The following is a 27,355-nucleotide window of genomic DNA, read 5'->3' as shown; positions in this document are numbered from 1 at the left end:
CATAGGTGCTAGACAAATTATATAGTACACTCATCCTTCTTTCTCATAGCAAAAACAAAATCATTCATTGTAGACTTTATTCATGCCTCACTACGCTCAGGTCTACTTACTGGACTAAGGCAGTTGTACTTTGCTTGCTCACTGGTACCTTTGCTTATATTACATTCTGTTTGTAAGTAACAATCCACAGGATTTTACCCTTTAAAATTTACCTTTTCCAAGTAGCTTTTCTGGATGAGATCATTACTTTGCTATTACATGATTCAATTATTTAGCTTTTTAAGTCTGAATTCCCCACTTATTTTCTAATATATCACATAGGTATGTCACTGCTCTGCATATGAACTAAGTTCCATTTTGGCAGCAACTCAATAAAACAATCTTCCTTTTAGAGCAACAAATTCTACCTCAAGCAAAAGGGATATATTAAGAGGAAAGAAAGGTGGCTTTTTTGTTATTTACTCTTCATATTGTTGAGTTATGGATGTGCTGAACTGGGTTATCTTGTAAAAAGAAATCTAAGATTAAAGAAATGTTCACTGGAAGCTCTTTGGACTGTTTAGTATAAGAGATTGACATAAAATTTTCCATCTTAAACATCATAAGCCACAGATGGGCTAATTTTATCATTTTTGAATCAATGAGAACAGATGATATATTTAAAAATCTGTGCGGGTAAAATATTTTTGATTAATATTTTCTTACTAAAGTCTTATGCATATTTAGCACTTTAATTGTTGAGAACATCAGTCACTGAATTTCAAGCATACCTGTTTGATTGCTATCATCAATCTTCTTTGGAGGGAATCTTCTCCAGTCTATTTAACAAGACATATGTCTGTTATAGGAATTAAATTAACAACTAACAATTAGTACCAGACCTTGGGGTAAATAAGCAAGGACATTATTTCACATCCACTTCCATTTCAAACAAAAATAATTTTAATTAAGCAATTTCTTGGCATTGTTCAAAACATCAATCAAGCCATTATCTCATAAGACTTTCTTTACGAAGGGAAATTTCCTATCTTGGTTTTAAAAACAGCAAACCAGTAAGCCACATTAGAGATTAGAGATAATATACAGCCTATGCAGCCACATGAGAAATAGTTTATGCTGCTTTGTTATTACACAGGTAGTTGCTTCTTTCAGCTAAAGCCTGGAGTCTTATATTTGTTTTATGCATATTGGATTTTGTTCTATTACTTGGCAGAAGACTGTACTCCCTTGAGTCAGCTGTGTTCGTTGGTCAGAATAAATTCCAGCATCTGACTTCAATTCCATTAATCACAGACAAGCTTGAATAAGTGAGTAAGATAATAGAAAGGCAAAAATCTGACGAATGGTGAACATTGTCTATGTATGTATGCTATTCAATAATATGGAAAAGATCTGTGATATTCTTCTGAATTTAAGATATATGAACTATCAAAAAGATAAAATCCTTCCTACACGAAACACTGTATCCTAGGCAAAAGGTGTATGAACCAAGTAATATATTATTACTAATATTATTAATATCTCTACCTTGAAAGGAATTAGATCAATTTCCCTGTGAAGCCACCTTTGTTATTTTCTGACTGATTTACAAATGACTGACCCTGTTAGAATGAGTTTGGGGATATTTCATGATTGTACTGTATCAACGCAGCACAAAATTTAGTTCTAGAGTGAAATTTTCTCATTAAAAAAACACTTTCTCAAATACTGCATTTCAAAACAAAGTTTTAACAATTTGTAAACTGCTCTGTACAACAAGCAGCTATAGTCCCTTTGAAGAAAATGACTATACAGTTATACACATTTAAATTTTCATTATGGACCACTGGAGGGACGGATTACACTAAAAACTTTTAAGATGCTCTTTTACTTCTAATTGAATGATGCTCAAGGTTATAATAATTTATTCACATACCACATAATTTTTAAGCATTTCATCTTTTTAGGACTTGTACTGGGACAGAGTTGGCTTCAATGGTCTTAGAGTTCAAATTGCAATTTTAAAAGTTTGATTATTTAAATCTTAACCTCTGAAACACAATACCAGAGATATAATAACCTAGACATTTTTATTGTTATGATATTTCATATTTCTATGCATCACAAAGTCAATAGAAATATAACTTATTCACATTGCCATTTGCTCCTTTATGCAAATCTGAACCAATGAACATGGTTTTTTGTTTTTTTTTCTGTATTCAAGGCTTTTATTTTTATGAATAGCTATTTAGGCCTTTCACATATTTTGTAAAACCATGTCTAAAAATATCCAGGTCCCTTCTTATCTGAGGCAAAATTTTACAATTGCTATCAAAGGTAGAATTGTCTTTTTGAAACACCTTAAGTTTATAAATTAGTACAGTAGCATATTTCTGATTCTTAGAATATGGAGCTGGAGGGTACTATCTTTGTTACTGGAAAATCAACTACATAATATCGTACAGCACGTTTCAATGTATATACTGAAACTGCAAAATTTTAATCAAAGCCCACTTTCAGTTTGTTAAGTAACTTCCTGGGAGAACCACTGAGAGATACAGTGTCCTCATGATAAAATCATGAATCTCTTCAGAATTAATTCTTATAAAGGCAGTTTTGATTATGATGATCCAAGTAATGCAATGGTGGCAGGTTTGGTAAAGGCAAAGTTTTACTCTTAGTTTCTCCAAATGGTGTCTCACTTGATTTAGGAGGGCTTGGGAATACCCAGGAATTATCTTCCAGAGAATTTCTGCCGTAAGAGTTGTGTTCCTGAAAGTCTGTACCATCAGTATGGATGGATCTCTCATTATCTGTCCATGATTGGAGAATTGCTTTCTCTGATAAAACCTTTATATCTCCTGGTAAAGGAGAAGATGTAGTATGACAAAGAGCTTTGCCATTTGGTGAGAGAGGGGGATGTCTCTTGTATGTTGCAGTGAAATTCGTGAAGTGCAGTTTTGTGCCATCTTTACCCAGGTCTTCGATGCATCCTACTGGTGTGCAGGCTAAAAAGAAAGCACAGGCTAAATAAATGTCAGTTTTCATGACATCTGTGATCATAAAATATAATACTTCATTAATTGGTTAAATCCTGGAACTGGTAATGAAATTTACATTTCCAAGTTAGTATAATGATCACTGAGACATTGTGATTTGGTGACAAATTACATGTGATCTGAGTTCTAATCCTGGATCAACTATTTACTGACACTGAGTGAAGGTCAGTCACTGCTTCAGGAGTCACTTTCCTTGTCTGCAAAATGGATGCAGTAATCATGTCCTCCTGTGTCACAGAGCCATCAACAGATAAAGAATCACATATTTTAAAAAGTTCTAAACTAATGAAGTTAAAATACAAATAAAGATCCTGTTCTTGGCCATTTATGTGACTAGTGAAGGCTTATAGATCATTTGTGTACAAGTGGGGACTGAAAAAGTTGTTCTTAAGTTTAGTTAAATATCGTATTCCTTTGCTTATTCAAGGTTTATCCATGGGTATTCCACTAGTAAATTTTTTTTTTTTTCAGAAATATTACTATTTTTAATTGTTAAAGGACAAATGAAGTTTTAATGTAGATTCAAAGGCTTTTTATGGATAAAGCAGTTTAAATAAAAGTTGTAAATTAATTCCATTTCTTATTAATGTACACATAAGAGCAACTGTAAATTCTGTGGTCACAATACAGGTAGTTTTTTGAAAAAGGAAAAAAAAAAGTTTCATAAACATGCAGTAATGACTTAAGTCTTAAGGCCGCCCTATTTGGCCACAGCCAGCACATTGGTAATATGGGCTTTTCCTCTACTTCTAACTCAATTTACCAGGGTTGAAAGACAAATGTATACTTATCCCAAGATGGCCAAATGAACTAAGGCTTGACTCCATGTAGTTTAGTACAAACTGAACCACATTATGAAATAAGCTCATGGTCTTTTTTCTTGGGAAGGTGAATGGGGGGGGGGGGCAGTGTGAGAGAAATAGAATAATATTCAGCTTTTGGACAAAGGTAATATATATAGGTCGGGGTGGGGGGAACAATCACCACCACCCAGTGATCTATAGTCTTATTTCTGCCTACTCCTTAAAACAATGAGTTCTATGATGAGGAGTGGTGGCTCTGTGCCTGCCACTGTCAAAGGAAATATGCTGGTGAATTTACAGTCCCAAGCATCAAAGATATATCATCAACCAGCTAAGAAGGAACAACAGGTAAGCCACTTCTAAGCTTTTCTCCTTTATTATTCTTTGAAAGTTAGTATTTACCATGTGAATCACACTGAGAACTCACTGCAAAACTGTGTCTATCTACTTGTAGTTTTTCACAGAGTCCACAGAACACCACATTATTTTGCCTCATTCTTAAGTAACCAGCTCTCTTGAACTAAAAGGAATTCTGAATTCAAATTTCCTTTCCAATATGTAACATTTTCCTTCACTGAGAAATACTGAGAAAACTTATTTATAAAACACAATTCTCTCATGAATGAGAATGCAAATAGCAATTTTAAATTAGGTGATGATTATTCTTTAAAAGTCATTTCAATCTTTTAAAGAGTAATATTCAAATTTTTAGCACTCTACTTTTTTGAAATAAAACTATTATGTAATTCTAGGCACAAAGGCATTGATTTTTCTCCAAGGTATTAAAAATAGATTTGGCAAAAGTAGCCACTACTAGCTAACACAAAACTCAAGCAGTTAAAGGAGACGGTATGAAGCACTTAGCCTCCCATCTAATAAGCTATCCTTATTAGAAAGAAAAATTAAGTTTATAAAAAATGCAAACAAATAGTCAAAGTTATTGTTTTGAAAACAAACAACTTGAAAAGCTAGGTCTTTGGTACATTTTGTACCACTGGAATGAAAAACTGCTTTGGGGCTTTAAAAAAAATATATATATATGAAGTAGTTGTGGTAGAAGGTCAACTAGAGCAAACTTAACACCTCAGCCTTATACACATAAGCAACACTTGGCTGAGAAAAGCCACAAGGGGAAAAGAATACAGTACTGAAGAAAAAAACACATCAGCAACACCTTTATGTGTGAAGTTGACCACTATGAAACTGAAGCCAAAGCAGAGAATGGGTAGGCTGCGAACACACTACATATACTTTGGCTTATCAAACTCATTTGATGAGATTTTGATAAGATATGATAGCTAGCTGCTCTTCAGTTTAGTTGGAATCAGTAGTTTCTGGTAAACAGTGACTTGCCTTTCTTGATTGCAGTTGGGGTTTTCAGTTTTCGTAGTATTTCAGCTTGTACTTGAGTCACGAGATGTAAATTGGACATTTCTCTCTTTAGTTCCCAGTATGCATGTTGCATATTATCACTGAAATACAGTTATTTATTTTTTTTAAAAGTTAGTATTCATCATTCTTTTTATGGACAAAAAGGAATAACTTTAAAATAGAAACAAGCAGATCTACATTTCTGCTCCTCTTAGTTTTGTGATGATATAAATTAAACAACTGAAAGATATAAAGTGAAAAAATCTAAGAATAACATCATCCTCCTAATTTCTAGCACTTGTACTGCATTAAACAGAAAGTTAAAAAAAGAAACATTCTAACCATTGTGTATTCCTATGGGTTTCAGAACTGACATTTTATTATAGCCTACAATGTATAATAATGTTAATATAATTTATAAGTAGTAAAGAATATGCTCTTCATTTGTAAATCTGATCAAGAATCATTATAATCATAAATGCATTTAAAGTTTCTATTTATCTTTTGATGATTTTGACATTGTAAATTGAAATGATGTATCGATTGCTAAATATATACCCAAGTCCACATTAAAATAAAATTTAGGTTTCACACATTACATTCTTTATGTTTGACTGGGTTGTCTCATACTGTTGGTTCTAAACCAATGTGACATGACAGCATAAGACATGAAGAGCCAGATGATTTCCTCATAAGGAAAAAGAAGATACAGAGGAAGGATTACATGAAACAAATAAAAACTTCAAAATTTTTATAATTAAAAGTATTTTATCTCAATTATCTGAGGAAATATAAATTATTTTATATCTAATTTTTAAAGGTTTTATTTCCCATTAAATATTCTTACTTGAATGTTCATGACTTTCTTTAGATTTTTAATTGTAAACTAAACAGATTGAAATCTTCAGCACATATTCTCAGTTTGTTATACAAGACTACCCAAATATTAAATATAAAAATAGCTGATCTCATAGCATCCAAACAACCATATTGCTTCTCAGAGATACAGTATAATTTTAGAAGTAAGGAAATCAAGCTAAACAACCATGTCACCTCTTGCCTTCAATTTCTGTTTAGCCAGTTACAAAACTTCAACTTCAAGGTGATAACCCTCTTAAAATCTAAATTTAATATCCTAATTACAGAGGCAATAGATATAATTATTTTGAATTGTGTAAGGTTAACTACCTTTTTTGTTAAAATATTCTATTTAGACTATAATTCTTTCAAAATAGCAGCACAGCTAACTTTATACTGCTTTGTAGAAAATACAGTTGTGAACATCACTGGATAACCTTTAGCACACTAAAAATGACAGGACTTTTTGCAGATTTTTGAAAGACATGAAATATTTGCAAAAATTAGTTAACCACTTCTACTTCAACAGTAAATGTCTGAGATGTTTGCTACAATTAATATTTGACACAGCAGACAGTCTTAGGGTGAAGAGAACTGCTGGTTCCTTGGTCCAATTCTGGGCATTTGGTATGTTTTCCAAAAAGTTACTCACATTATAAAGCACTAAGTATAATCACTGCATATGCTAACTCATACACACAGTCAAGACATCAATAATACAGTTTAAAAATAGTTTACTATTGGTATGACACGATAAATGAATACCTGACTTGGAGAAAACACCCATGATAGTGTTAGGATATTGAAATACCAAGCACTTTAAAGTAGCTAGGCATATATAATAAAGTGTGTTAACACTGTCTAATATATATTTTTAAACTTAATGAAGACTGCTTAAACATTAGATTAAGCTGAATACTGGGTCACCATGGTTAACACACATTTCATCATTTTGTCTTATGCCTCTCATAGTCACCTGAACTGAAAACTAATTAAAAAAATTAAGACCATTACTAAATATAAGCTCTCCCTCTTGTGGATAACAAAGTAATTGCAGTTAGTGCTACCTACTGTTTAATATTAAGTGCTATAGTCTTCAAAATGCTTAACATTTTAATTCTATGAACATGAACCAAGTGTTTAAACCATTAATTAAGTGATTAGAAGAGCCAAGTTGTTATCTCTCAAGTTTTTAGCAGAGTTCCAACTAACCCTGGTGAGTTATTAGGTACTTTATGTAGGTAGCTATGAGATTATTCATAGTAGCTTGCATGCCACATTACCCTAGTTTTGATTTAAGTGATATACAAGCAAAATCCTATTTACAGTTTTACATAAAGAACTTATATCACTGCTTGGATATTGGAATGTCACTAAAGCAACCTAAATGAGAATTCCAAAAAACAACAGATTGAGCTGGGTATAGTGATGCACACCTCTAATCCCAGTTACTTGGGAGGTTGTAGCAGGAGGAGTCCAAGTTCAAAGCTATTAGCCCAAGCAACTTGGTAAGACCCTGTTTCAAAATAAAAACTTCTAAAAGGGGCTGGGGATGTAGCTAGTGCAGCAGAGTGCTTGCCTAGCATGCACAAGGCCCTGGGTTCAATCGCAAGTTTTGAGGGGGAAAAAAAAGCTAGAGAAGAAACAAAAAATAAGATGACTGAGCATTTATTATGTGATAGGCTAGGCATTTTACCCACCAATTCATACCAACTTGGCAAACTGTATAACCTTAATTGTGTACATGAGGAAATAGGCTCAATAGTGTATTTCAGTGTGCTATGTTGCTTTTCAAAGCTCTTTTTACCTGTCCAGTCTAATAATTGATCACTGCATTTTGGGGGCAGCATTTCTCATATCCTCATCATCCACTCGCCAAGCACCTACAATATGATGACTGCCAACACAGTCTTCTCAGCCCAGAATGAAACTTCACACCTCTGACTTTTAAATGTTATGAATCTTGTCTGCATCTCAAGAACTGGTTACAGTCCTGATTATAAAATGAAATTGTATAAAAGTCCAGTTTTCTTAACTGATACTATATATTCAATTATCTAATACAAAAATAAATACTCCTTATATAAGAAAAATCAACTAAGTTTGTACTTAAACCATACATATTTTTTCCTCAGTGTTTGAAAATATCCTTAATTTCCTAAAATTAAAGTATGGTATATTCTTAACTGAGAGCTAGAGGATAAAAAAAAAAAAAAACATTTTGCCAACTTTGATTTCCCCCACATAAGTGTCTTTCAAACATTTTTGACTGCAAGGAATAGAAATCATTTTACACTGCAAACAAAGGAAAAAAAGAGATACCATTGTGTGTGTTTATATATACATGTATGCCCAGGTATGTACAGGCGTGTGTGTGTGTGTGTGTGTGTGTGTGTGTGTGTGTGTGTGTGTTAAACCACTCTGATACGTTCTGTTGTGTTTTATTCCATATTTTTAAAATGCTTAACAAAATTTCATAATCACTAAAGAAACATGAAGATGAAAAACACTAATCCATATTTTCTAAACCAACAATTTATATTTTAATACATCCTCTAAAACACAGCTAGTTCTACAATATAAGTTTATAGCTGATGAGCAAAGAAGTACAGTAACTCCACGCCTAGATCTGGTTTTAAAACCAAAGCTGTCAACCTAAAGCTGACACTGAAACAGGGCACTGGCTAAATTTCTGACAAGGCTGTTACTGTTAAAAAAATTTTTAATACAACGAATACCATATAAAAGGCCACCAGAAATAAAAAGGGTCAATCTGTCTTAAGGAAATAATATAGTATCCTCCTTTGCCCGGAAATACAGAGGAATTAAAAAAAAAAAAAAATTCCAAAAAGAATTTTCCTAATACTGGAAAAAAAAATCTAAGCCTTTAGTTAAGAGTTTTATGGAACTATTCCCATGTACTTTTTCTCAACTTACCATCTGCATTGTTTCACTTAAAAGAGGATAAAGTAATTACAAAGATAAATAAAACAGAGAATTACATACTGGAAATAGGTATAAATGATGATATGCAGAACAAACAAGACAAAATTCATGTGGGAATGAGGCTAACATGAGAATACATGATTAACTCAAGTTTACCAAAGTTAGGCCACAACTTTGGTTAGGTTCTTTAGTTGCCAATCAGAAGGGTGAAACCTAACCAGTTTCGTATTTCACAGTGCCTACTAAGATAAATGCAAACCAATTTGGGGGAGGAAAAAAAAAAAAAAAAACAGAATAGTATACTTAAGCACTCGGGGGAGCCATGAGCATTTACTCTAATTGCACAGTTCTTTAACATACCATACCCTTGGTACGGTTTTAACACAAAGCAACATTTAGACTGAATGTAAGGCAATTCTTTCTAAAAACTGTTTCTCTTAGCTGATCCTCTGAATTGAAACTGGGCTTTAGAGAACCTGAAGACTATACATTGATGCTGTCAGTATAGCTACCTCCATAGCCTCAAAAACTACTCACTTCCTTGGGCCTTCAACCTCCTGCAAATTCTGTCAGAGGTTTTTCACTTTCTTTTTAATTATCTGATGCCTTCAAACAGGTATTTTTTGAAGGGAGTAAGTTTTTAAGTTATTCTTAGTGGATATGACACAAATTATGTAATTCCCAAATGGAAGAAGTCCTATCCTATACCATGTATTCCTAATATACTGTTTTTATATAACCCCATTTATTTAAGCTACTCGATTCAATGTATTTATTTGTTCCCTGCTTCTTTTAAAAAATGATTTAAAGTGGCTTTATAAAAGTGATAAGTACAACAAAATTAATGAGGGGACACACAAGTTGATTGGAGAAAAGAAATAAGATGAACCTCTAAGGAAAAGTTTAAATGAACACAGTACTGGAAAACTTCCTTGCTGCAAAAATAAAATTTGAAGACACAATCAAAATGCTGTTCCAACAGCAGCATTGAATAGTTCTAACAGATTGCATGGTCAGTTCACAAAACTTAAATATTTATTGCTCTCACTTTACACAAAAGGTAGGCCTTCTCCTGATTTCCTCTGTTTTCCTTAGTTGATCATTTTTCTCAAGCAAATTTTTAATAGGAATAGGTCTGAAACAATTCACATTTTATTTAGGTCACTAAACTCTAAAATCCAAATGACTGAACACTGAGGTCAAATCAGTGTTCTTCAATGGAAGGAAGATACTCATGTAGAAATGGCATCCTAACATAACAGAAACAAAAAATATTTAAAAGAAAGAAGGTACTTAAGAAAAAATGGTAAGTATTTGAGAAAAAAAAGTATTTGCTGAAATGCATGAACTCTGGTAGCTTCTTCTGTTCTTAACCTAAGGGGGACTAGTTCTCTTAACATTCATGCGATTCCAAAGACTTAGGTTTTCTAAGCTGGCCCTTCAGATAAAGGGCTATTACTGTAAACAGAAATGTGTAATTTCTCATGTACAAAATCAAGGTTTATTACCGAATACTTCCACATAGCTAGTTCCTTAAAAATCATATCTGAAATATTATTTAATGTTCAGAAGTTTTGTCTAAGACATCACATTGTGTACCTTTCTACTACTTAAGTTCAAGGCTGCTGTTAAGTGACGGTGAAAATGGTTTTATAAGTATATTGTGATCAGAGGTTAAATTCAGCATCAAAGTATCTATTTGCTTTGTTTTTAAGATTGAATTGAAACAGAAATCCAGGTACCTACACAAAGTGACCTACAGAGGAAAAACATGTAGTATGTTAATACTGAAGAATTTTCATACCTTGAAATGCTTAGTCTTTGGAGATCTCTGCTCTTCATACTGTCTTCCTGAGGTGGATCCTGTCATTTATTTAAAAAAATAAAAGTTGAAAAGTCATAATTATTACTTTCTGTTTATTCTCAGCTCGGCATTACCAGAGAAGTTTTAAATTTTACACAATACACCTATAATTGAATAGCATAAAACTAAATTTCATATCCAATTAAAAAAAATACCACCAAGCTATCACAAATATTTCTAAGTCACTTTCAATTATTTACAGAATATCTGAATTTTTGTTAGAAAATAAAATTTCTCTCATGTCAAAGAACTTGGAGTATCCGAACAAATGTATCCGAACATACCAATCTTCTGCAGTCTATATTCAAAATAGTACAACACTTTATTACATTGCTGTTTATTCAAGGTACATGTGAATAAACTTTATGAGAAACTTAAAATTTTTTGAGTATTTCATCTTTTTTGTATTATAAAAAATGTACAAAATATTTTTCCAGCTACTAACAAAATAATTGCTCTAATATGCAAAGACTGTTTACAGACAGTTAACAGTCTGCAATGCTCTGAAGGCAGTAATGGATTTGTTTTCTAATTCATGCAATATAGGAGTTTCAGGGGGCCCATGACTACAAATTCGTGGGAAATAATATTTGAATTATACGAAGTTTGTATACTATTGCACTTCTCAGAACCTTTAATTCACAATTGCACAATCTGAACCTCTATATGGGTTACTTTTAGGGACCTTACACATCTATAAAAATCCCATTTTTACCAACCCAGAGTTTCTTATACTTCTTTAGCTCCAGAGTTTGTATTTCTTTATAGGATCGAGTGGTCTAAATGTAAATGCTGGAATATTGGGGAATAAAGAAAATCTAAAAGTGGAACTACCTCTGACACCATGACCTCACTAACACCAAATACTAATAGAATTAACTAACAAAATACTTTAAAATAAAAATGAAAACCCTAGCTGGCTGTGGTGGCACATGCCTGTAATCCCAGCAACTCGGGAGGCTGAGGCAGGAGGATGGTGAGTTCAAAGCCATCTTCAGAAACCCTGTGGTAAAAAAGGGTTGGGGATGTGGCTTAACAGTTCAGTGCCACCCCTGGCTGCAATCCCTGGTACCAAAAAAAAAACCTAAAACCTTAATATTTCCAAGTAGGATGCTATTACACATTCCAGAAGGTATTATAGAGTACATTTAAAAGAAAGTACCATTTTAATATTTGCATATTGGGCTATAAGTATAAGCAAGTTTATTAGCGTGAATATAAATCTCTTTCTTGGATTGTTTTAAGAGTCCACGTTCAACAGGATTCTAATCAGTAACGCCTCTGAAATAAAATTTAAAAGGGCATCAAGATTTAACAACATTGAGATTTTAATTTGGAACCTTTGATATTGTTATTTTCACTCTTCCTCAATTCACTTCTTTATGATAGTTATGAACATTTTTACTTCATAGCCTCTACCGCTTAAATGCTTGAGAATGGGGGTCATGTTTTAAATCTTTTTCCCCCTCCCTTATCTCACCCTCAATTTTTGAAAGTCTCTTGTCTCTAATTTCATCATTAAAAAAAACAAAAAACTTTTTTCATTTAAAGTTTCTTCCACAATAAATGTCTGTTTTTCTGTGATTGGGTTGCTTGTAATAGATCTAAGCTAAAAGCAAATTCACTCCCTAGCACCATCTAGTGGAAAAGAGTAATAGTAACCAAAACTATCCTCTAGCCCCTCAAACATAGAGGCCTAGGAGCACTGCCTCTCTGGATTACCCTAATTAAGTCTTTTGGAAAAGATTTACTTACTTAATACACTAAGTTCTAGGCACTATGCTAACTGCTTTACATACAATAATTTAACTCTCATGAAAAAAATACGTACTTAACATCTAAAGAAAATAATTCCCTAACAAGGTAAATGAAGTTCCTAATTTTACAGTGATAAGCAGCACAATTATGAGCCAGACTTCCAAGATTTTGTGACAATGCTTCCTACGCTACAATAAAATATTCACCATGTATAAAAGTTATTGTTATGGTTTAGATGTGGTATTCCCCAAAAGCTCATATGTGAGACAATGTAGGAAGGTGCAGAGGTGAAATGATTGGGTTATGACACCCTAAACCCTATCAGTGAACTAATTCCCAGATAGGGATTAACTGGTAACTGAAAGCAGGTAGGGTGATGTTGAAGGAGATGGGTCATTGGGGCTGTGCTCTCTCTGGGTTTTATATTTTGTCCCAGTGACGAGAACTCTTTCTTTCTGCTTCTTGGTGGCCATGTCCTACCTAATTTTCCCCACCACAACCTGCCATGATTATATGCCTCAGCTTGAGCCCCCATGGCCACCTATGGACTAAGACCTCTGATTATAAGGCCCAGTATAAACTTTTCCTCCTCTAATTATTCTTGTTAGGTATTTTTGGTCACAATAGCAAAAAAGCTGACCAAAACAAATCAAATAATTCAAACAGAATGTATAAACTAACAATTATAATTCAGAGCTACAAATCTTTTTTTGCAAGCACATCTTTTAAAAAGAAGCCTCTCAGTGGCTATGGTAATGAGGCTTATGGAAAGGATACTGGAAGCTTTTGAAGAAACAGTAGTGTGTGGCCATCCACAGGTTCAAAGTTGGGAAAATCAACTTCCAATGACAAGTAGGAAAAACAAAAACCATTGGCTTTTTGTTGGCTCTAACAGGAGTTAACTAATTTTTGTAGTGTTTCCCCTTTACCAGAGCTAGGGGCACCAAAGGAAGTTCTAGTTGCTCAGTTCAGAGGAATTCTTCTGATTATAACTGAGGCAGAATATTGTGTTATTCTTATATTGGCTCATTCTTATCTGGTGGCCACCTCTGATAAAGACTGCATTATAGAAGAGAGAAGTATTAGCTCTACCTATGAACACTTGGGATTCAGGGGCAGAATCCTGGCTGGCAATCAGAAGTACAGGAGGTAGTTCCTCTTTTAGATAACAGGATCCCAGAGGAATATGGAACAGCAGATAGTTCCTCAATAGTATTAGAAAGCTTTGGTGGTCAAAATGGTTGAGCTGAGGATTATTTAACTGATTACACCTAGTTTGAAATACATGAATGCATGAAATGACTATTTGTTTCAGGCAACTAAGCTTTTCAATTTCTTTCAATAACTATTTCACGTTTTGCATGTGGTAGTATAGTGCTCTCATGCTCCCCTGCTTCTTTATCACTTTCTTTCATTCTGAGCACTATCTGCCATGATACCTGAAAACATATGGCCATGCTTATTAGAGCTTAATGTATATTTTTAGTAAACATACTCCTGGGAAGGACCTGGAGCATCAGATTATGTTTTACTGGATGAATAAGGCTAACTACACTATTACAGCTTGGCAGGTTTGGTTCTTTCCCAATGCTTGAATTCTCAGCTATTTGCTAATAGTTAAAAGTTGCCCCTAAAGTATTATTCTTCTGGAAAGAAGCAGACTACAGTTTTCTTTGTTGGTGGTAGGTTTTTAAAGAATTCCAAAAATTAACTTGTCTTTTGCAATGTTTAAATCAAATTATTAAATTTAATAAAATGGGAAACCTAAAATCTTAGTTCTCTTTAAACTTTATAGAAAAAAATCCCAAAGAAACTGAAGGAAAGGGAGTTTGAAAGAACAGTTACAATAAATAACCTGATAAGCCTTTTAAAATATAAATCTTTTTAAAATATACATTAAATAATTCTGGGGTCTGGCTAAAAAGTACATAATGTATCAGATATTAGCAGAAATGATTAAAGAAGATAACATGAACTTCCCAAGGGAATGAGTTCACTAGTAATTATAATTCATAATAAATCTATAGTTTAATACTTAGTAAGAAATCCTACATATGATGCACAAAGAATATTTAATTTCCCAATTAATAATTTTGTAGTACCATTTGTTTGGCTTTTTGCAGTTCAATTTTAAGATCATTACATTCTTTTCTCATCAGTTCCAACTCTTGTTCCAAACCATGGATCTTCAGGTCACAGCTCAACTTTTCCACCTCCCAGTTTGATGAAGGTGGATTTAAATTCCTCATCACTACAAAAAGGATGGACATAAAAATTGTTATCCCTTGCCTTTTACATTGACTGCAATTCTAAAAATGTTATGCTGATAAAATGTAGATAAAATAAAATACAAAACAGGTACACCACAGTTTTGTTTTAAAAGAAACGGTAATTACTTTAAAAGATCTATGCTAATGAAAATAAGAACTCTAACAATTTTGCTTTAGAATGTATGAACCACTCCATCTCTGATTTCATTATTTAAGTTAAAGTATAAATTTGTCAGTATGGAATTTTAAGATGTCACACACATCAAGCAAATGCTAAAATGTAGACAATATCAGTAATATGTTTTGCATAAGCCAAACTTAAAATAATGACAAAAATAATAAATTGAGGCTCAGCTAATCACTCCATCTAGTCCCTTCAGAAAGAATAAAGTTTGACCAACAGGTCCAGAACATGGTGTCAAAATAATTTTGTTCAGAAACATTATACTATAGAACTGCTTTATCTTTGACTTAGTACTTTTAGTCTTTCCATCTACCAAAAATAAAACCCAACCAATTACCATAAGAGATCTCACATTCATTTTCTATTCAAAGATCTCTCAAAAGCCTACTCCTATTCTTAACTTTATCTCATGAGAATGTTCATAGGAACAGACTATTATTCACAACTCCCAGATCTAACTTCCCACCCCAACATCTCATTTGTAGCTTTAAAAAACCTTCAGGAATAAAACAAAACAAAACAAAAAAAAACCCCTGAACCTAATCCATGAATGCATGTCTAATTGTGGGCAAAAAGTTCTATAAAATGAACAAGCCAGGACCTTGAAGTTTTGATGAGGATGGGGTTTTTAACTCCTTTCCTACTCCATCATAAACTAATGCTAGATAAGAACTAACAAATTTTTCTCTAAAAAAGTACGATTTTTAAAATTAAACATGAAAAGGAGTTGATATTGTGTAAAAGCAGAATAGAAAAACATAAGCCTAAAAATAAAATGATAATATTAACACACATATGGAAAAATGATTGTTAGAATATTTATAACAAGTAATTGGCATACCCTGCTGAGTTTCCACCTCTGTTCTTAGCTGGAGGAGTTCTACTTCTTTAGATTGTAGCTGCTCATTCAATACTTTCAAAGATTCAGAGTTGTCTTTATTCTAGTTAAGTAGGGAAAATGCCAAATTACATTCAATAAAATCTATAGGTTGGTATTATATGCTAATTTTCAGGTAGATGTTGAAAAAACTCATTCTAGCCTTTAAAGGCAAGATGGGAAAATGAACTCAGTTTCTTGCTAATCTACTGTATCTAACATATGAATTATTATTCACTGGCTTATTATTATTTTTTTTTAAATATAATGACTCCCATGTCATGATTTTTCAAAATAAGTTAGTGGCATTATATGTATTTATTTAAGTCCTATGTATCATGACATATCAAGTACTTATTCTTGTATATAAGTTACAAATATAATTATTAAAAATTTCCATTTTGTCTTAAATATGTATGTTTTTAATTTTTAATTAAAAATGAAAATATTGAACCTCATTTTAAATTTTAAACCTTTTGGAGAAAACTTTTGCAACTTACAGGTAAATTCTTTCTAAACAACTTACCATCTTGTCCAATTTGCTCTTCAAATTATCTCTATCAATGCAAACCTCTCGATACGCATGGTAGGCCTTATTTACTTGTTCTCGTCCCACAGAATTTGTTTCTTCATCTAATCGAGCTCCTACAAGCTAATGGTATAAAATCAGAAAATGAAGTTTAAGAGAATATTCTATAGGAAAAGAAAAAGGTCCGTCAGTTTTCTGATGTCTCCACACCACTTTAATGCAGGGATAGTGCCCAGCCTATAACTGAATACTGTTCTTCCAAATGATTAATCTTTACTGATTAAGAAAGCAAAATAGTATAGAATACTTTTAAAAGTGTTCTATGCTTTTACTTAACCAGCATTGTATCCTCTATAGTATCTGTTTTGTAATATATTAAACCATCATACTATAACAGAGTACACCATTCTTTTGAAGTGCTTAGTCTGTAGTACCTTTTTCCACTATCAGAAAAAAATAGTGAATGAAGTCATACTTGACATTTTAAGAAATAAATGTGTTAATTCACTAAATCTTATATTATTCCACAACTGGAATTAATAGGCTTACTGTTCACAAAGTACACAATTAATTCCAAACATAACTATACACCAAATCCCATTTTTCTACTGAATTTTAAATGAATCCAGCTATAAGCTCCCAAAAGTTCCCTTTTCTCACTTTATCCTAGTGTATACTAATTTACTTAATTACTATAAATGTAATGAAATTATCATTTTTATAACTGACTCCCCTCGCTTTACTTTCCCCTATATGAAGTGAACTCTACCAGCTTCATTCTCCAAGTTTTTTTTAATATAGGATAATTCATTTCTTTGGCTGCTGAGAACCCATTTTCTTCACCCTTTATGGAAGCTGCTATTTATAAGATAAAATACAAATCTGAGTTGAAGAAATACAACTGAGAAGTCAAAACTTTAAAACTCAAAAATAAATGGATGACTGAGGAATATTTTCCAACACTGAAACCATAATGTCTGGTGACACAGTAAATCAGCTACCCTGCTCCATAATATATGGAAGTTTTCTAAATGAAAAGTAAACAACATTAATTTATCAGTTAAAATAATTATTTCTATTATATATGTGAAAGAATAAATGGGAATGTAGAGGTGAAGATTTCAGTCCCGTGAAAACCTTACTAAATATTAAAACAACGTTCTGGAGCTTTCTCCTTTGACACTTAATTTTCTTCTTTGGTATGTCATTTATTTTTGCACAGATTTCAAAGTTCTGAGTAAGATATATACAGCTATAAAGGTAAGGCAATCTGAAAAATGAAGAAAGAAAAATACTAGGACTATAACTCTTTCAATCTGTTAAATCCTAATGTATAAAATTTGCTAAGCACATTATATGAAAAACAGAATACATTTAATGCCAGAGTTTGAGATTTGAAGTGAGTTATCCTTGGAAATTTAGCACAACCATGGAATACAGGACACAAAATACTTAAAATTTTAAATATTTTGAATTATTTTCCATATCATAAAATATAATGAAAACAGAAGAAATTACCTTTTCTTCCAAAAATCTTATTCTTTTCTTTAAGAAAGAGTTCTCTTTCTCTGAATCCTTAAGTCGTTTTTTGATGTCTTCATATGCAGTGACAAGGGCAAAATGTGAAGCAACAGACTCATCTCCTGAATATATTGAGACAGGAGTCAATGTATCTCTTCTTTGGGCTTTTTCATGATTCAAGATGCAGATATCATCTTCTACTAGTGCATCCATGACAGCTATTGAAAAGAAAAAAACAGAAACACAAATATCTCACTGAATAAATGAGCAGAAAAAAAGATATATTCGGAATAATGTGAATGCAGGGTCGATGTTTAAAAACTTCTATTTTTCTTTTTAGAAGCAGTGAAGCACAGTTGTTAAGAGCCTATCTGTCTAAAGCTACTGCAGTGGTTCACAAGTTTGCAATCCCAGTAACTCAGGAGCTGAGGCAGGAGGATCACAAATTCAAGGCTAAATTCACAAGTTCAGAGTAAATTCTCAAAATAAAAAAATAAAAGGGACTGGGGATGTATCTCAGTGTAGAGCATTCCTGGATTCAGTTCCAAGAAAACATGGATTGTCAGGCAGTTGGGATAGGAGCATAGCTATAAAGCATTTAAAACCACAATCTATTAGCAGAAAGTTCTACAAAAATCTACAAAATATCATTTTCACCAAGGAATCAGAATTTTTAAACACTTATGCCCATATATTTCTTCCTCATCAACATTCACACTTTCAAACCTACAGTAGCAAATTTTAGTTTTTGAAATTATAAATTTTCAAAAAAAATTGAACTCATGACATATAAGTTTTAATGCCTCCTTTACTATATTCTTTCCACACTAGTAATATGTGTCATATATTTGCAATAGAAGACAAATGAACATTTGAGTGCCCAGTATGTCCTAGTACCACATGCTACATTCTTTCAATATTATCTCATTTAATCATACAAATTATTCTGTCAGGTAAGGATCATCTATATTTTATAGTTAGGCCTTATTGCCTAGTTAAAGTTAGTAGAACTTTAACTCTATGAGGACAGAGGTTATGTCTATTTTCTTCATTACTATGTTCCCAATTCATCTGTGTGTAGGAGGTACTCAATACTGATTACTGTATGAGTCAATAAGATAGGATTCAAATCAAACTGACTCCAAAACCTAAAAGAAGTCAGTTACCTTCTTTACTGAAAAAAATACTTGCTCTGTGTATCTGTTTTTGTTATTAAGTTCAATATTACCTTCCCATGCAACAGTTATGTACCTGCAAAATGCTATGGAAGAAAACTTATAGCTGAAGCCTTTTAAGACCTCTAAAAAATGGAAGCTTAAATAAATGTGTATGCCATGTTTTGAGTAGGTAAAACCTACCATTCAATCTTCACCTATTCCAATTTAAAAGTTTCTAAACATAAAGAGCAATTCCTATTAAGTTGGAATTTTTTCAAGTTAATCAATAAAGTTCAAGAACAAGTATGGACTATACTATTTGCAGTATTCCAAAAGTCAGATCTCATAAGTAACTCCTGTAAGCTGCACTCTTTTCTAGTAATTGTTCAAGATTTCCTCCTGTAAATGGGTTTACTTTTCCTAAATTCAACTATTTCAAATTACTTAAAATAGTTGAATTTAGGAATTAAGTTATTCCAATCACACTGTTCCCTTATTTTTTCCTTTCTGAAAGGAAAACATAGGTTATTCCAATAATGCAAACTGCACATACGTATATGTATCTGCATATAAGATTCTTATACATGTATACATATTACCTTAAAAATAGAAAAAGTAGAATAAGTGTAGATGGCTATTTAAGTCAGATCACTAGGAGAGAGAAAATTTAATCAAATTTAATAACACTTTTTCAAAAAACAGCTGAAAATAAGAAATTAGCATACACTGAGCTACAAAGTTAAAAAGAAGTCCCATAAATTATGTACTTTAAGGATCTGAGATTTTGCACTTTTGCTTTACAAAAGCTCTAACTAGTTCATTTGTGTAATCTGTATTCATTTTTATGATAATTATGACCAAAAATAAGTAAATAAAAAGCAAGAAAACTCAGTGTGGGAGAGAGGTGCCCAGAAAAATAGTTATTATACCAAAAGGTAGGTAATATATTTGAAACAATACAGAATGATACGGGGACTGCAGATGGGGAGGAGTGATCTTCAAAGAAGGTACCATAAAAGATCAAAAGACTGGGTAGTTATCTTTATTGTACTTAAACCATTACAGTCTGCTTTCTTCCAGCAGGAGCAATAAGTTCAAAGATCTGAAAAAGTATGGGGGAGGTTGAAAAGCAGAATGACAGATGAGATTTGAAAGAAGCAATGAAGATAAACTGAGATGATTCTTTATGATAGACAGTCATATATTTTGGTCCTTATTCTGCAGAATTTTTAAAAAGATAGAAAGTATGGAAAATATTCACATATATTCATGAAAAACATTCACAACTGCTTTGGTTTGAATGAGTGCTCCTCAAAGGTCCAGTCCTGGTCCAGCACTGGTAAGTACTGTGGACCTTTAAGAGGGGGCCTTATGGGAGGTCTTTAGGTCACTGGGGGTATGCCTTCAGAGGTGACTCCAAGAGTCTGGTCCAGTCTTCTCTTTTCCTGCTTTAGGGCTTGTGATGTGAGTAGTTTGGCTTACATGTGCCCCTGCCATAATGTGCCATCCTTGCCAGATACCCAAAGCCTGGTAGTTTCTCCACTTGAACCTCCAAAACTGAGCAAAATAAAGTACCTCTTCTTAATAAATAGCCCATTCTCATGTATTCATTTAGTAATACAAAGTTGATTCATACAACTCACTAAATGAACTACCTAGTGTTGGCTGTTTACAAATATTAGACCCATTTAATTTTCATGACCATCCTAATTAGAACTACAAATGAGAAAACTGGAACCTAGAAAGGTCAAGAAGCTTACCCAGAATCAGACAATTAGTATGCAGTAGAGGAACTTGGATTTCAGAATGTGAGCTACTAATATTTTCCCCTCTCCAATGAATCTTTTGCAAACCTTCATCAAGAACTACAAAACAAGGAACTCAGTAGAAGGTTCATAAGTACTTCAGATGGAAGGGGGGGTCCAGTGTATTGACACAACAATATTACATTGTATACAATGACAGCTTGTCACTTTTAGGATAAAATGAGTAGTCAGACTTAATCTGTATCTGTTGCAGTTTTAATTTATAAATCATCAAAAAATTGCATACTGTATGGTCTCTCTAAATATAAGAAAACTTTGCATATAAAGAATTTTCATGTTTTATACCATTCCATATATTAATTCTATAAACATGATTTGTAAAGCAGCATAAAAATTTCTCATCTACACTAAAAATTATATGAGAAGTAGTCACATGAACAAGAGATCAATCCACTAGCACACATACACCATTTTATTAAATTTTAAAACAGTTGCTAAATTCACTGTAAAATGAAAATCAGAATTTTAATTTCTATCCCAAAATAAATATAAAATCAAATGCATCAGAATATAAATGTGTACCCCATTATCTGAAACACACCAGACCTCTGGAGATTAAAAGCTATAGTGCCCGGGAAAATAAGATCTTAAAAAGAAATCAAATAATATGAGGCAAATATCCCATTATATTTATTATTACAATGAAAAGAAATCTGCTGGCAAAGTAAAAGTAGGCTATTTGTAGCCTTCAGCTTTATTATTTATACAAGCCTCCTTCATCCTTTCTTAACCTTCTTTCTACTGAAGTAAAGGGAGCCATAGCAGTTTGCTCGATACAAAGGCTCAGTTTTATATACTCTTGCTGTGATGAAATGTTTTTTAGTAGATATACAAATAAGCAGGCCCAGAAATTTGATTTTTTGGATAAGTGGTAAAAATGTAACTACTGTACACTTAACTAGATCAAGCTACCTTTAACATTTTGAAAGACTTACCTGAATCTGACCTTATTTACCATAACTTAAGTTTTCTTAAAATAGCAAACCTTTGTTTCCATTAATCATATTTTAAAAATGAGTGCCAAAAGTAGAATATTGCCAGTGAAAATTAGAAATCACACGGCTAGGGGTATAACTTTGGTAGAATGCCCAGTCAGTACTGCCCCCCAAAAAGAAAAGAAAAGGTGGGGGGAGAACGCACAGTACCAAAAAAACCTACACCATATTTTCATTAGTCTAGCAGGAATTAGTAACTCTTAAAACTTAACAAATGTCAAAACATCATCCAACTACAAGTTTATGTAGATTTCTTTCAATCATGAAAATTGATAATAAATTATTCTAGAGACCACAAAGAAATTTGACTTTTTCAAGAACATTCCAAGAAGCTGGATATGACATAGCTTAGAACTGGAGAAAGTGAGGTAAGGAAGAGACCATTGCCTTAGAATTATTTGAAGTTCTGTTCAACAATACTGATTACTTGGTTCCACTAAATATCTACGTAAATTAGAATATTGGGTAGAAATATCAAACTGCATTTCAGTAAGCACCCTAGGCAATTTTAAGTCCATACTAATATAAGAACTACTCATCTAGACACAATAAGTTAACAAGCTACTATATGATTTATAGAATTCCAATTATAACTAGTATTCTTGAACATTTGTAGGTAAGGTTAGTTCTATGCTACCAGCTGGTAAACACCACCTAATTCTTTCATGAAGATTTTGTTTTTAATAGTATAGGAAGTAATTTCATTCACCTCATCACATCAAAGAGTTAAGTGTAGTATATTTAGTTAAATATATCTATATGTAGTCATGCAAACATTTTATGCTTCTGATAATTCAATTTGTTTCTTCTTAAAGGTTTACTTAAGTATTAAAGATAAATAGGAGGGATTGAGGTGAAAGATGACAATTATTGATGAGAACAAAATTTCAGGAATGATAATGGAGAAAGAAGGGCACGATTTATCAGATAAGGTGGGTAGAAAATAGTAATATCTGAGGCTAGTGGACAGATATGGGGGGAAAGGTTCAAACATTATTAGATAGCATTGTTAGCATTATTAGTTAGCATTGTTTTAAAAGATTTTCAGTGTTCACTATAATTGATACTGAGAGGAGTCTCACTTCTTTTAAGTTACATATACTGGGGTTTGGCATAGTAGAAAACAGATCTATCTTCTGACACCATATTGGTCTTTTTTCTGAAAATAAATAGGATTATCCTGTCATTTTTCAATATTGTTATGTCTATTATTTACTGATCATTTGTTTTAATGCTTTTATATGTATTTTCCTACTTCTTAGATCAGTACTATTATCCTATTTTACAAAGTTTTAGAAACACTAAATACCTTACCTATAGTTAATAAATCAGTGACAAAGTTGGGATGTGAACCCACATAAACTGTCTCCTAAATCTATGCCCTTGATGCAACATTCTGAATGGCAACCCAAAATGAATTCTGATTTTTCTAATAAGAATCTGGACAAGTCAGACCTCTGGTAGAAAGAATATTGGTCTAGGACTCAGAAACCCATATTCTAATCTAAAATTCACCACCTGGACTATAGATTAATTTACTTTACCTTTCCAAATCTAAATTTTCCCATCTATAAATGACAGTTGGACTATCTCACTAAGAGGCCACCTTACTAAACTATGAAGGCAAATTTTTAATCCAAATACAGAATGGCAACCTAAACAGATAGAAGAAATTTCACATTTGTGCCAGAACTGAGTAACAGGTCAAATATAAACATTACCTCATGTCTATACCAAACTTGGCCATAAAGGTATTATCACCACCAGTGAAGAAACTGAGGCTCAGACACAAGGTAAATGTGCCTATAATCACAACAGTAGTATGTAACTGGGATTTGAATCAATATCTACACAGTAGGCTCTTTCCTCTTTCTGTACTGTTCCCTGAAATAAATCTTGTTTGAATTTCCATTACCTTTCTATCTCTGAGACACCAGGATATTCTTGAGCCCACTTAATACAGTTCAGATACTATGGAACAAGGATTAAGTCTTATGAAGGCAAAGAGACTAACACTTACTGCTCTTTGTCTATCTGTAATGAAACAATTAGGGGCAAGCAAGGTTTCCCAGTCTATAAAAAGGGATCATTAAGTGCCTTTTTTCAAGATACAATCTCTTAATCTAGGTACCTTAGCAATCAAATTGAATCTATTATTCAATAAGTCTCCAAAAAATGTAATCAGTATCAGAGAGACAATATGAAAAACTCCACTTTCATTTTCATGATCCTCACTGACTCACTAACCGCCATAGTCCAGAAATTTAGTTTGTGTGGACAGGGAGTCCTAAGACTGTTTCAGGAATAGCATATTGTCAACAGCAGTCTACTTCTTTTCATTCCTTTAAGTAATATATAAGGCAACTAAGCTCCTATTATACATTAATAAATGACACTGGTGTTACTAATAAATATTTCCTAACAATGATAAAAATATTAGTGCCATAAAAAAGTTACATGCTTCTACTACTTCACGGAGTATAAAAAAAAAAAAAAGGCACCACATTATTTTACTTAATAATTATAATAATGTTCTGTGTTGTTAACTTTTTAATTTTTTTGTATCAGGGATTGAATCCAGTGGGACTTAACCAGTGAGCCACATCCCCAGTCCTTTTTTATATTTTAGTTAGAGACAGGGTCTTGCTGAGTTACTTAGGTCCTTGCTAAATTGCTGAGGCTGGCTTTGAACTCCTGATCCTCTGGCCTCAGCCTCTAGCCACTGGGATTACAGGCATGGGCTTGTTCACTAAAATTAATCAAGTGTTTACGGTATGCCAGGCAGTATGCTTCACCTTTTAGGGCAACTATCTCATTTGTTCTTCATAAGAATTCATCAAACCTACATAAAACCTCTGAGTTAACTAGAATCTCCTCATTCCACAGGACTAATTAAGACATGAAGAGGGACAGTTGACTCTGTGGCCAACATAAGTCTTAGAAACTATATTTTGTTGTCTTAGAGAGTAGGCATTACCCTTATTTTAAAGAAAGGAGAAGGAAGATCTCTTACAACTGTCAAATTAATCAGTGGAAAATTCAGTGCTCAGATCCTGGAGTTCTGATCTAATTCACTACTATTTTCCATTACACTATGCTGTCTCTTTAACATTAAAATTTATATTGGCATGCAACTTACATTTACAAACAATAATGCATTAAAATTCTGTAATCATCCTATGAATGAGCTACCATTCCCACTTTACAGAATATAGAATGATCATCAGACTGGGCAATAGCGTTTAAAAAGAAGTGGAATTTAAATTATGTCTTAAGATACTGTTCAATCCATTTGAAAATTCCAATAATAAAAAAAGAAAGTGTCTTCTATGTTTAAGGAGCAAGGTCGGTTTCAACCCTGGTACCTCAATGTCTTTGAACACCTTACGGTATTTCCAATACGTCCGAGGCCATTTGGTTTGATCTGTATTACAATTTTTTTTTTTTTTTTTTTTTTTTTTTGGTTATTTTATCTCATTTTCGATTATTCGAGCTCCTTGTGTGTAGGAGATTGGGTGTTCGCCTACCTTGCAACCGAAATAACCCAAACGGGGCTGGAATCGACAGGTTAGATACCGGAAAAACGGCGAATACCTACTGCTTACTAGCCCTCCACAAGGTGCAAGGGGCTGATGTTCACTGCTGGGACTGCCAGGTAGTGCCGCCCTAGTTATACGTCCCTCTTTCCTTCCCGATATAAATGCCATCTCAGTGAATGAAATAAAACTGGAAAGAGCCCAGTAAATCAGAGCACAGAAGCGAATGAACAATAGGTGAAAAGTAAAGTGAAGGACAAGGCGGGGCTTGGAACAGCTGGGGGGGATGACAGGGGCCAGGAAAGCCTGAGGTGGGCCGCTCCCCAAGGGAGGGGGCGTGGGAGAGGGGGAGGGAAAAATGACGTGTCGTTCAGACCCGCGGCAGCACGGAGGTTCGTTCCAGCACTGCCCGCATTCTAGCTCCCACCCAGCCCAATCAATCCACTCACCCTGAACCCTGGCTACGTGGGGCCGCCCCCAGGACCGCCGAGTTTCGATTCCCCAGTGTTTGGAAACCGACTGAAAACAAACCGGGTCGCCAGGGGTCACCACGGGCTTCCGGTTTCCTCGAAGACACCGCTGCTTCTCCAGAGAAGGTAGCGGCTGCAGGTGTGCCGCGGAGGAATTCCCATTTCTTCTTCCTTGTTTGAGTTCACGGCGCAGCCCTGCCCTTTGGCAGGGGCCCTGCAAGTTCTGGAAGGAGGAGCAAGCCGAGGCAGGAGGGGCCCGGCGGCAGCGGGCACAGGCCCGTTACCCAGCAACACGCGCGCGAGACCCAGGCCCGGCGGCGCCAGCTGGCGTCGTTGGGACTCGCACGCGCGAGTACCGCGTCACGCGCAGCCGGGGCAAACCTTATCTAGGAAGAGTCGGAAGGGTGGAAGAGCGCTTCAGAGCCGGAAAAGGGGCTACCGCCTTCCCCCGGCTCCACGCTTGGGCCGCGCGAGGAAACCGGAAGTCAGACCGGCGGGAGCTGGGAGGGCGTTCACGGAGCCGAGCTGGAGGAGGGGTCGGGGCGAGCGGCGTACTACGTGTCCCGTGAGCCTCTGGGACGGGGCTGGGCCGTGGCGACGCGAGGAGGCGGAGTGGAAGTGGGTAAGAGCGTTACCCCGCCGCGGCGGCTGTTGGGCTGAAAGCCGCCTTCGGGGGCGCCCTCTAGCGCGTCCTTTCTCCTCAGCGCCCACCCGGGTCTCCCGAGCGTGGGTTGCGAATCGGCTCAGCCTAATAAGGGCTCTGGGGTTGCCGGCGTTGTGGCGGGTACTTGGGACGCTCGCTGGGTTAGCTGGGAGGGAGCCGTTTAACCTCCACGGCCTGGTTTCTGGGCGCTTCGCGAACTCTCGGGCGATCACTGAAAGCCCCTGATGGGCGAGTTGCTCAGGGTCGCGTAGTTATTCACAAACGAACTTGGGTGCCAGCGTACCGCTCGACTTGTGGGTTAGGGAGAGCGAAGGTCCTCTTCGCTCCCCGAGCGCTGTCGACGCCCTGAGTTATTTCTGGGTGGAAGACAGTCTTGAGTTGTGGGGTCAAGTCACCGTGTGGGGAGGGGTGGGGGGGTCTCATAGCGAACCCCCCAAAGCTCTAGGTCATTTCTGGTTAAGGAGGCAAACGAAAGAACAGTACTTGTGGGCGGTGTATCCTCGTTCATCGCCAATTACAATCACGGACGTCCCCGGCTCCCTTATCAAGTAGTAGTTTGTCACCGGGAGTCTCACATTTTGGCAGCGTCCTGGTAGAAGGTCTTTCTGCATCGTGCAACAAAATTAGCCCAACTGTGGGCTCAGAGAATGGGTTCACCGCCAGAATTTTCTTGGAAGATGTTTTCGTT

At 34.6% G+C, this 27,355-nt stretch overlaps 2 protein-coding genes across 3 annotated transcripts in view; one reads left to right on the top strand and one right to left on the bottom strand.

The window, feature by feature from the left end:
• Nucleotides 1-904: 904 nt before the first annotated feature.
• On the bottom strand, nucleotides 905-26,250 carry AZI2 (5-azacytidine induced 2). The gene is made up of 8 exons (XM_079114010.1): nucleotides 25,983-26,250; nucleotides 18,017-18,237; nucleotides 16,496-16,621; nucleotides 15,934-16,033; nucleotides 14,741-14,889; nucleotides 10,821-10,879; nucleotides 5,195-5,313; nucleotides 905-2,987 (listed from the first exon to the last, which is right to left on the bottom strand). The coding sequence occupies exons 2-8, from the start codon at nucleotides 18,230-18,232 to the stop codon at nucleotides 2,575-2,577; spliced, it is 1,182 nt and encodes a 393-aa protein (XP_078970136.1). The 5' UTR covers nucleotides 18,233-18,237; nucleotides 25,983-26,250; the 3' UTR covers nucleotides 905-2,574.
• A 32-nt stretch (nucleotides 26,251-26,282) lies between these two features.
• ZCWPW2 (zinc finger CW-type and PWWP domain containing 2) overlaps nucleotides 26,283-27,355 on the top strand; it is a 119,482-nt gene continuing 118,409 nt past the window's right edge. For both annotated transcript variants that reach the window (XM_079114008.1, XM_079114007.1), the window contains exon 1: nucleotides 26,283-26,625. The gene's annotated coding sequence lies outside the window, so the exon portion shown is untranslated. The remainder of the gene's footprint in view (nucleotides 26,626-27,355) is intronic.

Source organism: Sciurus vulgaris (genome assembly GCF_902686455.1).
Source record: "Sciurus vulgaris genome assembly, chromosome: 16".
Taxonomy (NCBI): Eukaryota; Metazoa; Chordata; class Mammalia; order Rodentia; family Sciuridae; genus Sciurus; species Sciurus vulgaris.
Note: the sequence above shows the minus strand (reverse complement) of the source record. Positions and strands in the feature narration are given on the sequence as shown.

What these genes read in the sequence shown, in the direction of transcription:
- AZI2 (XM_079114010.1), bottom strand. Translation starts at nt 18,232, where the DNA reads ATGGATGCACTAGTAGAAGATGATATCTGCATCTTGAATCATGAAAAA. An exon ending in AGAGGTGGAAACTCAGCAGG is followed by an intron (nt 14,890 to 15,933) that starts GTATGCCAATTA and finishes TCCTTTTTGTAG; the next exon opens with TGATGAGGAATTTAAATCCA. An exon ending in CCCAACTGCAATCAAGAAAG is followed by an intron (nt 2,988 to 5,194) that starts GCAAGTCACTGT and finishes CTTTCTTTTTAG; the next exon opens with CCTGCACACCAGTAGGATGC.